Here is a 14,447-nt window from a genome sequence, read left to right as displayed (position 1 = left end):
ACGGTCAAATGACGGTGCCGAATCCTCGACACGTGTAAGCCCTCTGTTAGAACCGTAAAGTTGGACGAAGGCCAACAATAACCCTTTTTAAACTTGACCACTCCTCCATTTTCCCCGACTGACTTTCTCACTCCGATCGACCAGAGTTTTTCGCTTTTAAAAAAATGAACGATCAAGATTTGTCGTTTAAAAAATTAATAATATAGAACGGTCAAGATTTTTTTTCTTATTTAATTCATTTAGATGTGGGAATTAGTCATTGAAGACTTATTACACCATCACAAATAAATAAATATATAAATGGTATGTTATTATTATGTGTAAATTTATTATACGTAGTTGGTGAGAAAATCTTATCCGAAGTCATTTCAGTGCTAATTATGAATATAATAATATGTGTATATATAACGATAAAAGAGTTATATAATTAATTAAGAAGAGGGATTAGATAGGGGACCGCCAATTTGTACAATATTAACCCAACAATAATAATAAGAGACTGGGATCGAAGAAATGACTCCAGCAGCAATAGTAGAAGTATAGTAGTACTAGTACTACTACTACTACTACTATAGTGAATAGGGTTACACACAACTATAGGAAAAAAAAGGCAAAAGCAGCCCAAAGTGACCAAAGGCGCTATATAGAAAGATACCGTTTCGAAAACTTCCTCTCTCCTAATCTTGAACCCACCAAAACAACAAAAACCATCTCTCTCTCTCTCTCTCTCTCAAAACAGCAAGACTAGTGGTGGAAATCTAACCTAAAATCTCACTTAAATTTCCAAAAACAACAAAGCATAACAAAGGATCTAAAACCCAAACTTTCTCTCAATTTTCCTTCCCTTTCTCTCTCAAAATATTCTGGGGTTTTGTTCTTTTGCTCTCAATGTCAGATGCCCAAGAAAGTAATGATCATCATCGTCATGATCCATATCGGCCGTACGATCCTTTCAACTACGAGATCGACGGTCGGTCGTGCAGCTTATTCCCATTCCTGAGCAGCAACAACAACACCAACAACACCAGCTCAATTATGTACAACAATCACTCCACCGCGCCAGTAGTACAACCCCAGCAAAACGTACAATCAATTACGATGACTAGTTCTTTATTAGATCCTGCAATGAATTCTTACTTGATGAGCTACACCGACTGTCTCCACGGTGGCTCCATGGATCAATACAACAATCTCTCGAAAGCCTTCGACATCTCCTGCGCCGCATCCTCGTCCGACGTCGTTTCACAAATCGTCGATAATTATCATAACAATCACGACATCGACAGTAGCACTAATAATAACAACCACCTCGGTACGAATCCGATCAAGGCCGCCGCCGCCGCCGATCAGTCCGCGGGGACCAGCGAGAACCCTTCCACGCCCAATTCCTCCATATCTGCCACCTCCTCCAACGATGCTGCCGCCACGGTGGCTGCCGAAGAAGATTCGGGTAAGAGTAAGAAGGAAGATGAAGAAGATGACGATGATGATAATAATAATAAGCCTAATAAAGGGTCTGACGACGAAGATAAGACATCAAAAAAAGCGTAGGTTTTTATTATCATCTTTTTGTTTGCTTTATTAAGTGAAATTCCAAGTCTTAATTATTACCATTTCATTACACAAAATTTTGTATACACATTTGTTTTTAATTAGGCTGTATGTGGATTGTGAAACCCTAGCTAAGAGAAACTAATAACTTTTTGATACATTTTATTATGATTAATTATTAAGGACCATTATTAATCGAGAAAATTTTGGCTGCCCGTATGTCACATTTCACGTCTTAAATTCGTTATTATTATTTGGAATAATTTGGTTGAAAATTGGGGTGTGTTGGTTGTACTGTTTGTATATGTATTAGGTCGAGTAAGACTAAAAAGAAAGAGAAACGGCCGAGGGAACCACGCTTTGCTTTCTTGACTAAGAGCGAGATTGATCACCTTGAAGATGGATACAGATGGAGAAAGTATGGACAGAAAGCAGTCAAAAATAGTCCTTATCCAAGGTAATTACATTTTTTCTTATATATAAATATATAATATATATGTATATGTTCAATGTATATGTAAATATATATTTTATTTAAACAATAATTAGTCTATTATCATTTGTGGGTTTGGAAAAAAAACACTAGTTAATTAATAATAGTACTATTGGATGCAATTATTATTATATTATTTACATACATATATAATTTCCAATTTGAGTGATCTGCAGCTGTTCTTTGAAGATGTTCAACGTACTAGCATTATTTGTTAAATAGAGACAATTAGCCATATTGCTATAGCTATAGTATACATAAAATGAAAGCCCATGCATTAACTACTTACATTTACATAAAGCAATTGCATTACTCATCTAACAATAATTAAGTACAATACTAGCTTAATTATATAAAGCCCTTATATTAATTAATACAAACCCCAAGTTTATAATAGAGAATTGCTAAGGAGCATTATTGGTGCTCAGCAACAAACGGAGATGGCATGCCACTATTAGTGTATTCAATTATCAAGTCTCACATATTTGAATTTAATAAGTATTATAGAGTATCGTTAACCAACCATAAAATACCACCTCATGTAGTGTTACACTTTAATGTGCCAAATAGCAACTCGTTGAATACAGGCATCATGAATATATATATATTATTACTCGCCGCCATTATATTTATATTCTCTTTATTACAATTAGTCCAAAATGATTATTGGTTTACTTTTCTTAATTGTTACATATTAATTATAAATGCAATACATTCACTCAATTACTAAGAAAAATTAAAGTTCACAATTGCATTATTACTCACCACATATATATACATATATATGATGTTTTTTCAGAAGCTATTACAGATGCACCACTCAGAAGTGCACGGTGAAGAAGCGAGTGGAGAGGTCATTCCAAGATCCCTCGATTGTGATCACAACCTATGAAGGGCAACACAACCACCACTGTCCGGCCACACTCCGTGGCAACGCCGCCGCGATGTTGTCGCCTTCTTTTCTGGCGTCGGCGGCCTCTGTTGGGACGGCGCCTCACTTGCCTCATGACTTCTTCACTCAGTTTCTTCCAATCACTAATAATAGTAACATTCATCAACATCAACATCAACACCAACATCTTCATCATCATCTTAATAATCACATTCAAGGTGAGCCAAGTTCCATGTTATATTCAAACCTTACTCATCAATACCGCCAGCAGCTCCATCAAGTTCCTGATTTTGGCTTATTGCAAGATTTAGTTCCCTCATTTAGTCGTCACAACAAGCAGGATCCTTGAAAGTATATATCATATATAAATATAAAATATTCTACTTATATATGATATATATATATATATATTTATATAATAATTAGTCTACTTATTATAAGTTTATATATATATATATATGTTTATATCTTCTTTAATTGATATTGCAATTATATATCCCTTCAAAATGTTTTATCTCATTTATGCTTTCACATCTCTGGTGTGTGAAATTTTTATGTAACTAATTGTTTAGAGAGATCAGTATTGTTAAGTATGATCATGATCAAATGCAGATCAATATAGCTGTCATTAATTAAATGAATGCTATTATATATATATATATTTCTGGGTGATGTAATTGTTGCGATATAGATTAATATGTTCTAATTACATCTTAATTATAAACCAGAGTAGTTTTGCCTGGAATTTTTCAATTTTATATATATTTATATATAGGTGATGAATTATGGCACGTACGTAATGCTTCGAAGGAATTAAGGGAGTAATCTAACTGAGGTCGATGGATCTATATATATTGCTGACGTCGACCCTCATCATCATCAGATCATCAAATGATGAGACACACACATATAGCTGTGGTATAGATGATCAGTAGTACGTACTTGCTACTATAACGTGTGTTTTAGAGCTATCGGTACCCTTACTTTCTAGCTAGACAATATAATTAAGTAGAACTATAATCGGAGATTTCAATTCATAATTTCTTTTCCTGTTAACTTACTTGAGATGAATCTCCTATATAATATTAGAATCCCTTTGAAAGTTGTTTCTATCCAGATCCTCAACTAATTAGTATATATACTCATGCACCCTTATGTGTATGTGGTACTAGTACTATTATATTGTGAAAAATAACTCGTGAGAAGGTTTTTTATAGCTAATTTTTTTTTAAGAATTTATTGGTTTCCCTGTGTTGATCATTTACAATATTCAGAACTTTAGTCTATATATAAACATATCTTTACCTATCGTAGCCTCAATTTGAGTTATATTGTTAGTTCGTACACTACAATATCCATGATCATTTTATTGATGATGATCAATATAGAAGACATAATTTTCTTAATGTTAATTAGAGGTAATTAATCTTATTCTTAGACCTAATGCTTATAGGTAATTGGTCAGCTTTGAAGTATAGAGCCTATTTATAAATGTTGAACTAAAAATATATTTAATTTCCTCAACTTTTTTCTTGTCAAGAATCAAGGGAATAAAACATACAGCTCATGTACACTTGTTCACTTTGGTTTGAATTTGTAATTGAGTTAGTCGATATATTAATTCATGATCAAATGAAAGAAATTATCGATTGCAGTTCTCATACGGTAACGATTTGATAGCTAGTATTATTTAAATTAATCACCATTAATTTCTTGTTCTTTTTCCAAGAAAAATAGAGAGTACTAAATAAATTATATCTAGGTTTGAAGTCAACCCTTTTTAAAATGAACGGTTAAACTTTGTATCTTTTCCTCCATAAAAAATCTCCCCACTATTTCGAGCCATCACGTTACAATCGATCATTAATTATCAATGTCTACGTTTCACCCACTATGTTTATTATTGTTATTATTCAGGTTTTTTAATAGTGATAATTACCTTAGGGTATATATTTAGGTTTTTGTATAACAAAATGGTTCGATTTGTCATAAACATAAACGTATATATATGTACTTAACACAGTAGTTATATACTGTACACACACTGTGTACACACATACAATTTGCATGAATATCTATAAATTAATTAATTGCAACATGTCATTAACACTAATTAATATAATATGCACCCATATAAATCCGATATGTGTATATTCTTTTTATGTTGAATAAATCAAATAAATAAATAAAATGCTATAAAAGAAACCAACAAAAAGTAGACTTATCATCAATGGTCAAAACACAGATCGGCCATATATGGTAATTAAGCACATGTGCTTCTGAAAAAGATTATTGAGAGGGAAAATGATATGATTAAAGAAAACAGCAATAAAGCTAAGAATTTTTGTAAGGACAGCCACAGCTGGATAGATAGCTCTGAAGGTGGAATGTTCTAATTTATTTATTTTTGTAAGGATCTTTTCTCTTATTATTATTTTTATTTTATTTTTGTAAGGATCTTTTTTCTTATTATTATTTTAATTTTATTTTTTTGGATAATTTTCAAAGATCTTTTCATATTATTCGTAAAGGTCAAATTGGAATTATAAGCTTTTGAATTCGGTGGCCGAACTCTTGGGCTGCTTTTGTACCATATTTTCTTATCTGTCTCTCTCTTTTTCACAATTTATTGGTCTCATCCCTCGATTTTTGAAATTCTATATAGTGTCCATTGACTTCAAAGCTTTTCATTCCAGTAAAATTTAGTATAGATCTAGTTTAACAAACATATTCTTTGCATGTCGTTAGTGAGACATTGTTTCACCAGTAGACAAAATACATAATTGTCCTCGAAATTATATATAGTCAAACTTGTAATTATATATAACACAATGAACTATTGAAAAAGCATGTTGTTGAAGTTTGACTTATTGACGTCTTCCCATCTAACTATTAATTATTGTATACAACATTTATTAATTAAGCCAGCTTAATTAGTAGAGTCGTTATTAGTAAAATAATGAAAATTAACAAAATAATATGTTTTATTAAGCTGAAATAGAATTTTTACCTTATTCATTGAATTGCATCATTGCTATTCCATTTATATTATATATGTTGTAGAAAGTTAATGGGTGTTTAGCACAATTTCAATAAACAATTTGGAGGCAAAAAATTTAATAGTACTCAGTAGTACTTGTTAGTTTTTAGATCATCTTCAACCTAACTGCATATATGTTTTTTAACAACGCACAAGGCCCTATAGCTCCACCCAAAAACATTTTTGACACTAATTAAATATGGTGCGTTGTCCATTATAGTGCCACACCATATATTTGGTGTGTAGGAATGTCACCATAGTGAACCACCGGTACTAGTGCAATTTTTCTCTAAAATAAATAGGGCAACTAATGATGGGGTGGGGACTTAATTAATGGAATTACTTACAAATACTCTTATTGTTTATGTATTATGGTGTTGTTTGGTAAAATTTTTGTGTTTGAATTTTTTAAACACAAAAATGAAAATGTTATTTTTATTTTTGTTTCTTTATTTTTAAAAAATAAAAAATATGTTTGGTAACTATTTTTATTTTTTGATTTCAAAAAAAAATTAATAAATGTGTTTGATATTATTTTTTGTTTAACAATATAAAATGAGGTGTTGATTTGAAGAAGATAAGAAAAAAAAATGAAATGAAAAGTCGAAAAAGGTTTAAAAAATGAAAGTGAAAAAATTATATTTTCAAAATTTAATGAATTTTAATTAAATTTTTTAAAAATAATAAATAAAAATAAAATTACCAAATATTATTTTATGTTTAATTATCAATTTTTTAATTAATTAAATAAAAAATACTATTTTTTTAAGTGTTACCAGCACCTATACTTATTAGAGAGATATTAGGAAGAGAATCAAAATTGAATAAACTGTTGTATTGATTATAATAAGTTACAGCTGAAAAAAACTACACTACAAGAAATATAGTTTTTAGAGGCGGAAATATTACCGGCGGACTAACTCCGCCGGTAATGTGCAGTATATTAGCGGCGGAGTACTGGGTCCGCCGCTAATACAAATGCCCGTAACTGATTTTCAAATTTAATGCCGGCGGGCATTTTACCGGCGGGACCCGCCGGTAATAGTTTACTACCGGCGGTGTAATACCGGCGGACCTCCGCCGATGGTTTAATACCGGCGGGTAATACCGGCGGACCTCCGCCGATGTTGTATTACTGGCGGGGTAATACCGGCGGACCTCCGCCGGTGATGTATTACCGGCGGGGTAATACCGGCGGACCTCCGCCGGTGCTGTGTTACCGGCGGGGTAACACCGGCGGACCCCGCCGGTGATGTATGTATTACCGACGGAGACCCGCCGGTAATACTATTATAGATGTCTTCCGTTATGTATTAAAAAACTTTCAATTTTATTCACTCCTCATCTCTCAGACTCGCAGTCGCCGCATCACCGCACCGCCACACCACCGCGCGACGTTCTCCAACCCTCCTTCCACTCCTTTCGTTTCATTTATACAGGTATATATAAATATATGTTATTGAAATCCTTTTACAGCTTTAATTTTGATGAGCTGCCCTTTTCCAATGCTTTCTACAGAGGGTTAACAGATCTCATATCACCATTTTGGCTGAAATTATTCAATGCACGCGAATTCAATCAGGTAGATTATGTTTTATCCTTGGATTAACTGTTGTCTTTATGCCTGTGACATATGCCTGTTTGATACATTTATGCATTAATGAATTGATACAGAAGCATATGTGCTTTGTTGCTTAAATGTGTTAATATAGTCTCAGACTAAATGCAGTTGTCATGCCAAATTAGCACTACATAGGGATAAGGTTTCAACTTTCAAATTTACTGGTCTTCATTCTTTTGTTTTTTCAGTTCGGTCATTTAGCTGATTAACATGATTTACTTTTCCCAATAGATTTTGCTGCCTATGAAATCTTTGGGATGTTGGTGTGCTCATACATAAATGAATATATAGTCACACGTGATATACATGTTTGTACTATCAATCTCTGTCCCTACTAATGTTAAAATCATATATTTTGACTGGGGTAAGGTTTTAATTATTACAAAATAGGTGCTAGAACCTGCAGCATCACCTTGAGAGCCACTTGAACTGAGCTGGATTGGGACATTAGAGAAGGGGCCATTTTATTCCCAAATGTCCAACTTAAAACATAGTTATATTTTTTATTTTCTTCCTTGATGAATTCTTTGTACAGTTCCATTCTAATGTTGTTCTGGTTAGAATGGTGCAAATAATTTGGGAACATTACACCCCCTTTTATTTATTTATTTTTTCTTGGTCATGTGCTAATTTATGGATTTATCAAAATTGATTGTGTGTATGTATTTTTATTTCAGATTTGGATCGTTTATAGTATTGAAGTTTGAAGTTTGAAGGTTCTTTGGGGTTTTTCTCAAGTATGTATCGTTGTTTACTCTGTTTGTCTATTTACTCTTTTTGTTTATTCTGTTTGTTTGTTTACTCTGTTTTTTATAAAATAAATTATTTTAAAGTATTTGACTGGGATTTTTATAAAAAAAAAAGCATTGATAATATGTTTTTTATACAATTTACAGTTCCTTATTCTGCTAAGCTTGATTATGACATGAATATATTAATGGTTAATTATTATGAATGAAAGAGAAACTTGATAATGATGTTTTAGTCTTTTAGATCTACATATATAAGCTTGATAATATTCTAAGACACTCAACCATTTGAGATAGCCTAACTTGTATAATAAAACTCTTTTTTAATAATGTACAAATAATTTAAAATTTTGTAGGAAATAACTCAAAATTGATATGAACAAAAAATAAAACTAAAATTCTCGAAGTTAACAACACACAATTTTGAAAAAGGTGGTATATAAAATTTTCTTTAAATAATAAATTATTGATGTTAATTAAATAGTTAATATTATTAATTTTTTAATTTAATTTTTAATGTTATCTAATTAATAATATTAAATATTATTAAATTATTTTAATATAGAAATTGAAAATTTTATAGTAATACATTTTTTTACAATTAATAATGATTAATTAAAAATTACTACATATCTTATAAAAATTAATTTTTTAATTAATTAAATAATAAAATTTTGATTCAATATTATTTAATTAAATAAGTCTTTAAAATTAATAATGATTAATTAAATAAATAATAAATTATTATAAGAAATTATTTTAATTTATTTATTAAATATTATAATCTAATATTAACTATTATTAAATTATTTGAATATAGAAATTGAAAATTTTATTTAATAAAAGTTTTTACAATTAATAATGATTACTTAAAAATTACTACATATCTTATAATAATTTATTTTTTATTAAATAACATAATCTAATTGAATAATTTAATTTAATTTAATACAAATCTTAAAAATTAATAATGATTAATTAAATAGTTAATATTATTAATTATTTAATTTAATAATTAATGTTACATAATTAATAATATTAACTATTATTAAATTATTTGAATATAGAAATTGAAAATTTTATTTAATAAAAGTTTTTACAATTAATAATGATTACTTAAAAATTACTACATATCTTATAATAATTTATTTTTTATTAAATAACATAATCTAATTGAATAATTTAATTTAATTTAATACAAATCTTAAAAATTAATAATGATTAATTAAATAGTTAATATTATTAATTATTTAATTTAATAATTAATGTTACATAATTAATAATATTAACTATTATTAAATTATTTGAATATAGAAATTGAAAATTTTATTTAATAAAAGTTTTTACAATTAATAATGATTACTTAAAAATTACTACATATCTTATAATAATTTATTTTTTATTAAATAACATAATCTAATTGAATAATTTAATTTAATTTAATACAAATCTTAAAAATTAATAATGATTAATTAAATAGTTAATATTATTAATTACTTAATTTAATAATTAATGTTACATAATTAATAATATTAACTATTATTAAATTATTTGAATATAGAAATTGAAAATTTTATTTAATAAAAGTTTTTACAATTAATAATGATTACTTAAAAATTACTACATATCTTATAATAATTTATTTTTTATTAAATAACATAATCTAATTGAATAATTTAATTTAATTTAATACAAATCTTAAAAATTAATAATGATTAATTAAATAGTTAATATTATTAATTACTTAATTTAATAATTAATGTTACATAATTAATAATATTAACTATTATTAAATTATTTGAATATAGAAATTGAAAATTTTATTTAATAAAAGTTTTTACAATTAATAATGATTACTTAAAAATTACTACATATCTTATAATAATTTATTTTTTATTAAATAACATAATCTAATTGAATAATTTAATTTAATTTAATACAAATCTTAAAAATTAATAATGATTAATTAAATAGTTAATATTATTAATTACTTAATTTAATAATTAATGTTACATAATTAATAATATTAACTATTATTAAATTATTTGAATATAGAAATTGAAAATTTTATTTAATAAAAGTTTTTACAATTAATAATGATTACTTAAAAATTACTACATATCTTATAATAATTTATTTTTTCTGTCTCGGTATGCTTGTGATTGATGGTTGTTGACCACAACCATCGATTACAGGGATATCGACACAGAAATGATAAGTTTAAAGTATTAACAATAAAATAATGAATGAATTGTTTTTTTAATTTGAATAACATTTTCTAATAAAACATCATAAAATATTATAATATTGCATAAGATTTAAAAAATGATAACAAATTTTTTTGTTATCCATTCCTTTTCACATTACTAAAACTCACAGACTCTTGTAACACTCTAGATGGCGATTGACAAGACTTGGACAACATTGAGAAATCGTGCTTGTCAAGAATATTGGAATGGTCTACAATCATTTTTGAGGATGGCCTCGGAATATAAGGATTCTGATGGAAGAATTAGGTGTCCGTGTGTCAGATGCATAAATAATAGGCTTGAAATTTTACCTGTTGTCGAAGCACATGTATTCGATTGGGGGTTTTATCAAGGTTATGAGAGGTGGATTTATCATGGGGAAGCGGAACTAGATGTTGTTGATGAAGTAGTTGATGATGATGAAGTTGACGAGATGATTCCCATAGTGGAGGACTTCCTCTTACCGACAGCTGAGCAAGTAGACAATAGTGGCGCAAGTCAATATTACGACGATTTATTTGAGGAGATTGAAGCCGAGTTGTATCCTGGTTGTGATTGGATTTCTTCCCTTAACTTCTTAGCTAAGCTATTACATTTGAAAGTTAGAGGGAAGATTCCTAACAACATATTCGATGAATTATTGAAGTTGTTAAAGATTTCCTTTCCGAAGGAAAATAAAATTCCATCAACGTACTACGAGGCTAAAAAGAGATTGAAGAAATTAGGGTTGGGATACGAGTCGATTCATGTGTGCCAATATGATTGCTGTTTATTTTACAAAGAGCATGCAAACAAAGAGGAATGTCCAGTTTGTGGAACTAGTCGATGGGTGACTTTTGAAAAAACTAAAGGAAAAAAGGTGCCGCATAAGGTGATGCGTTACTTTCCATTGACACCCCGGTTGAAAAGACTATACAGCTCAAGGCTTACAGCGAAGGACATGCTATGGCACCACACTGGGAAATCGAAAGATGATGGAGTGATGCGACACCCGGTGGATGGGACGGCGTGGAAGAACTTTGACGTCAATCATCCTGGATTTGCAAGTGATCCTAGGAATGTTCGTTTAGGCTTAGCTGCTGATGGATTTAATCCATTTGGCAACATGAACCTGGCATACAGCATGTGGCCTGTGGTGTTGGCGAACTATAATCTTCCACCTTGGTTATGTATGAAAGACAACAATTTGATGCTGACCATCCTTATTCCTGGTCCAAAATCACCGGGTAAGGACATAGATGTATTTCTAAGACCATTGGTGGATGAGTTGAAGGAGTTGTGGTCTAACGGAGTTGTTACGAGAGATAGTACGACCAACACTATGTTCAAGCTGCGCGCAGCCCTTTTATGGACAGTCAATGATTTTCCAGCTCGAAGTAGTTTGTCTGGATGGAGTGGTCAGGGATACAAAGCTTGTCCTACATGTAATGAAGACACATCTTCCATTCGAGTGATCGGTAAGACATCGTATGTTGGTCACAGAAGATTCTTGCCCAGTACACATCGAATGAGAAGGAACACTGAGTTCGATGGACAAATTGAGAGAAGACGTCCTCCGAAACGATTTACTTGTGAGGAAATATTAGAACAAGTGAACAACCTTCCACCCCAAGTTCCTGGAAAACACTTGCAGTTTGGAGGTGTCAAACGTAGAAGAGTTGCGGAAGATAGAAATTGGAGGAAAAAAAGCATCTTCTACGAGCTTGATTATTGGAGTACAAACATTTTAAAACATAACATTGATGTCATGCATGTCGAAAAAAATGTGTGTGATAGTCTCCTCGGCACAATCTTGGACAATGATAAGTCTAAGGACACCACTAATGCGAGATATGATTTGAAGAAGATGGGAGTAAGGGAATCATTGTGGATTTATGAAGATGAGAGTGGAAAGTTGATGAAGCCACATGCTTCTTACGTGTTAACTCCTGATCAGAGACAACAATTTTGTCAATTTATTAAAGAAGTGAAATTTCCAGATGGCTTTTGTTCAAATTTGAAGAAAAAAGTAATAGAGAATGAAACAAATATCATTGGGTTGAAATCCCACGATTGTCATGTTATAATGCAATGATTATTGTCTGTGGGTGTTCGCAAGTTTCTCCCGAAAGATAATCGACCACCATTTCTGAACTATGTAGTTTTTTCAGGCAACTATGTTCGAGGACTATAAATGTTACAGATATGGAGGAAGCACAAAAAGACCTTGTTCTGATATTGTGCAAGATGGAGTTGATCTTTCCTCCGGCTTTTTTTGATATAATGATTCACTTGGTCTTACATTTGCCTGAAGAAGCAATTTTGGGTGGACCGGTATTTATGAGATGGATGTATCCTTTTGAAAGGTACATGAAAAAATTGAAGAACTACGTGAGAAATAAAGCTCGTCCTGAAGGGTCAATAGCTGAAGGCTATGTCGCTGATGAGGCTATGACATTTTGTTCGATGTATTTCAAAGGGGTTGAAACTAAATTTAATAGTCTTGATCGCAATAAAGATGAGGTGTATGTCCCACGACACCTTACTTTGTTTCAATCTCAATGTCGTCCCCTAACAAAGGGATCTCTCAAGCCTCTAGATCTTGCGACTCGTGAAATGGCTGAATGGTTCATCATTAACAATTCACCTGAAATTCAGGGTTACTTAGAGTAAGTTTATTCCCTTTAAAGTGAAATTTATGTTTATTCCAAATTATTTTATCTAATAGTCAAAGCATTCAAATTTACAGCGAACACCTAGTAGAGATCAAACTGAAATTCCCAGATGGTGATCATAATCTTTTACAGAAGAAAAATTTTCGCCAGTGGTTTCATAAGAAGGTAAAATTGAGATTATTTTTAAACATTTATTATTGTAATGATATTTTTATCATTCTAATATAAGTTTATTAATTTATTTAGATATATGACTTGCACAAACAAGGATCTTTAGAGAATGGTGATGAGTTGCTAGCTTTAGCATCTGGGTCAGATCACTTGGCAACATACTACGAAGGTTGTATAGTTAACGGTGTTCGATTTATCGCTTATGACCGAGATCAAAAGCGCACCACACAAAATAGTGGAGTGTCTGTTGCGGGAACTGAAGGTTTTAACTATTATGGCACACTTCAAGATGTACTGGTATTATCTTTCACTGGTGCATATTCAGTTGCATTGTTTAGGTGTAAATGGTTTAACACTGATCCAAGCAAGAAGAAAACAATCACTGAAAATAATATCACCAGTATAAACGTCAGTAGCGAATGGTACAAAGATGAGCCTTATATACTTGCTAGCCAAGCTAAGCAAGTATTCTATCTCGATGATCTACTTAGAGGCCGACACTGGAAAATTGTTGAGGATGTCAATCACCGTCAAATTTGGGACATCAAGGACGATGAAGCTGATGCAGATGTTGATGTTGTACATGACATAAACTCATCAAATTTTGTGTTGACCGTGGATCTCGGTCAGTTGGTTATGGAATCTCATGAACCTGCAACATATATTGGCACTATACAAAATTCACCTGCTGATCAATTAGATGAAAATTTCATAAATGACGACTTAGGCGAAGAAGAAGTCGATGAAGAAGATGAATTGCTAGTTGATATTTGTGAAGATGATGTTAATTTAATTAATGATGAAAGTGATAGTGATTATTCTACTTAGTTTTTATATTTTTGTAATAAAGACAATTGTTTAAAATATAATATATGAGACTTGTAATCATGATGTTCATTTCCATTGGTGATATTTGATACTAACTAACAATTTAATACTAACTAATCATTTTTGTTCCTAAGTACAATGTCAGCAGATATAGCCACCTCTCATGGCGGAGATGGTGGAGGTCTAGACCCGCCAGATC

At 30.7% G+C, this 14,447-nt stretch overlaps 1 protein-coding gene across 2 annotated transcripts; it reads left to right on the top strand.

The window, feature by feature from the left end:
• The first annotated feature begins 481 nt into the window (after positions 1–481).
• On the top strand, positions 482–5,596 carry LOC133817288 (WRKY transcription factor 71-like). 2 transcript variants are annotated; one of them, XM_062249762.1, is made up of 4 exons: positions 482–1,547; positions 1,865–2,008; positions 2,844–3,154; positions 3,712–5,596. In XM_062249762.1, the coding sequence occupies exons 1-4, from the start codon at positions 889–891 to the stop codon at positions 3,759–3,761; spliced, it is 1,164 nt and encodes a 387-aa protein (XP_062105746.1). In that variant the 5' UTR covers positions 482–888; the 3' UTR covers positions 3,762–5,596. The 2 variants fall into 2 exon arrangements, with proteins under 2 accessions (XP_062105746.1, XP_062105745.1); XM_062249761.1 differs by lacking the exon at positions 3,712–5,596 and having other exon boundaries at positions 483–1,547; positions 2,844–3,681.
• Positions 5,597–14,447: the final 8,851 nt, after the last annotated feature.

Source organism: Humulus lupulus, chromosome 2 (assembly GCF_963169125.1).
Source record: "Humulus lupulus chromosome 2, drHumLupu1.1, whole genome shotgun sequence".
NCBI lineage: Eukaryota > Viridiplantae > Streptophyta > Magnoliopsida > Rosales > Cannabaceae > Humulus > Humulus lupulus.
This window is presented reverse-complemented; position numbering and strand designations above follow the sequence as displayed.

Bases quoted from the DNA above. Each gene is read 5' to 3' on its own strand.
- LOC133817288 (XM_062249761.1), top strand. From the start codon at position 889: ATGTCAGATGCCCAAGAAAGTAATGATCATCATCGTCATGATCCATAT. The intron at 1,548-1,864 runs GTAGGTTTTTAT...TATATGTATTAG, and splicing joins GATAAGACATCAAAAAAAGC to GTCGAGTAAGACTAAAAAGA. The intron at 2,009-2,843 runs GTAATTACATTT...ATGTTTTTTCAG, and splicing joins AAAAATAGTCCTTATCCAAG to AAGCTATTACAGATGCACCA.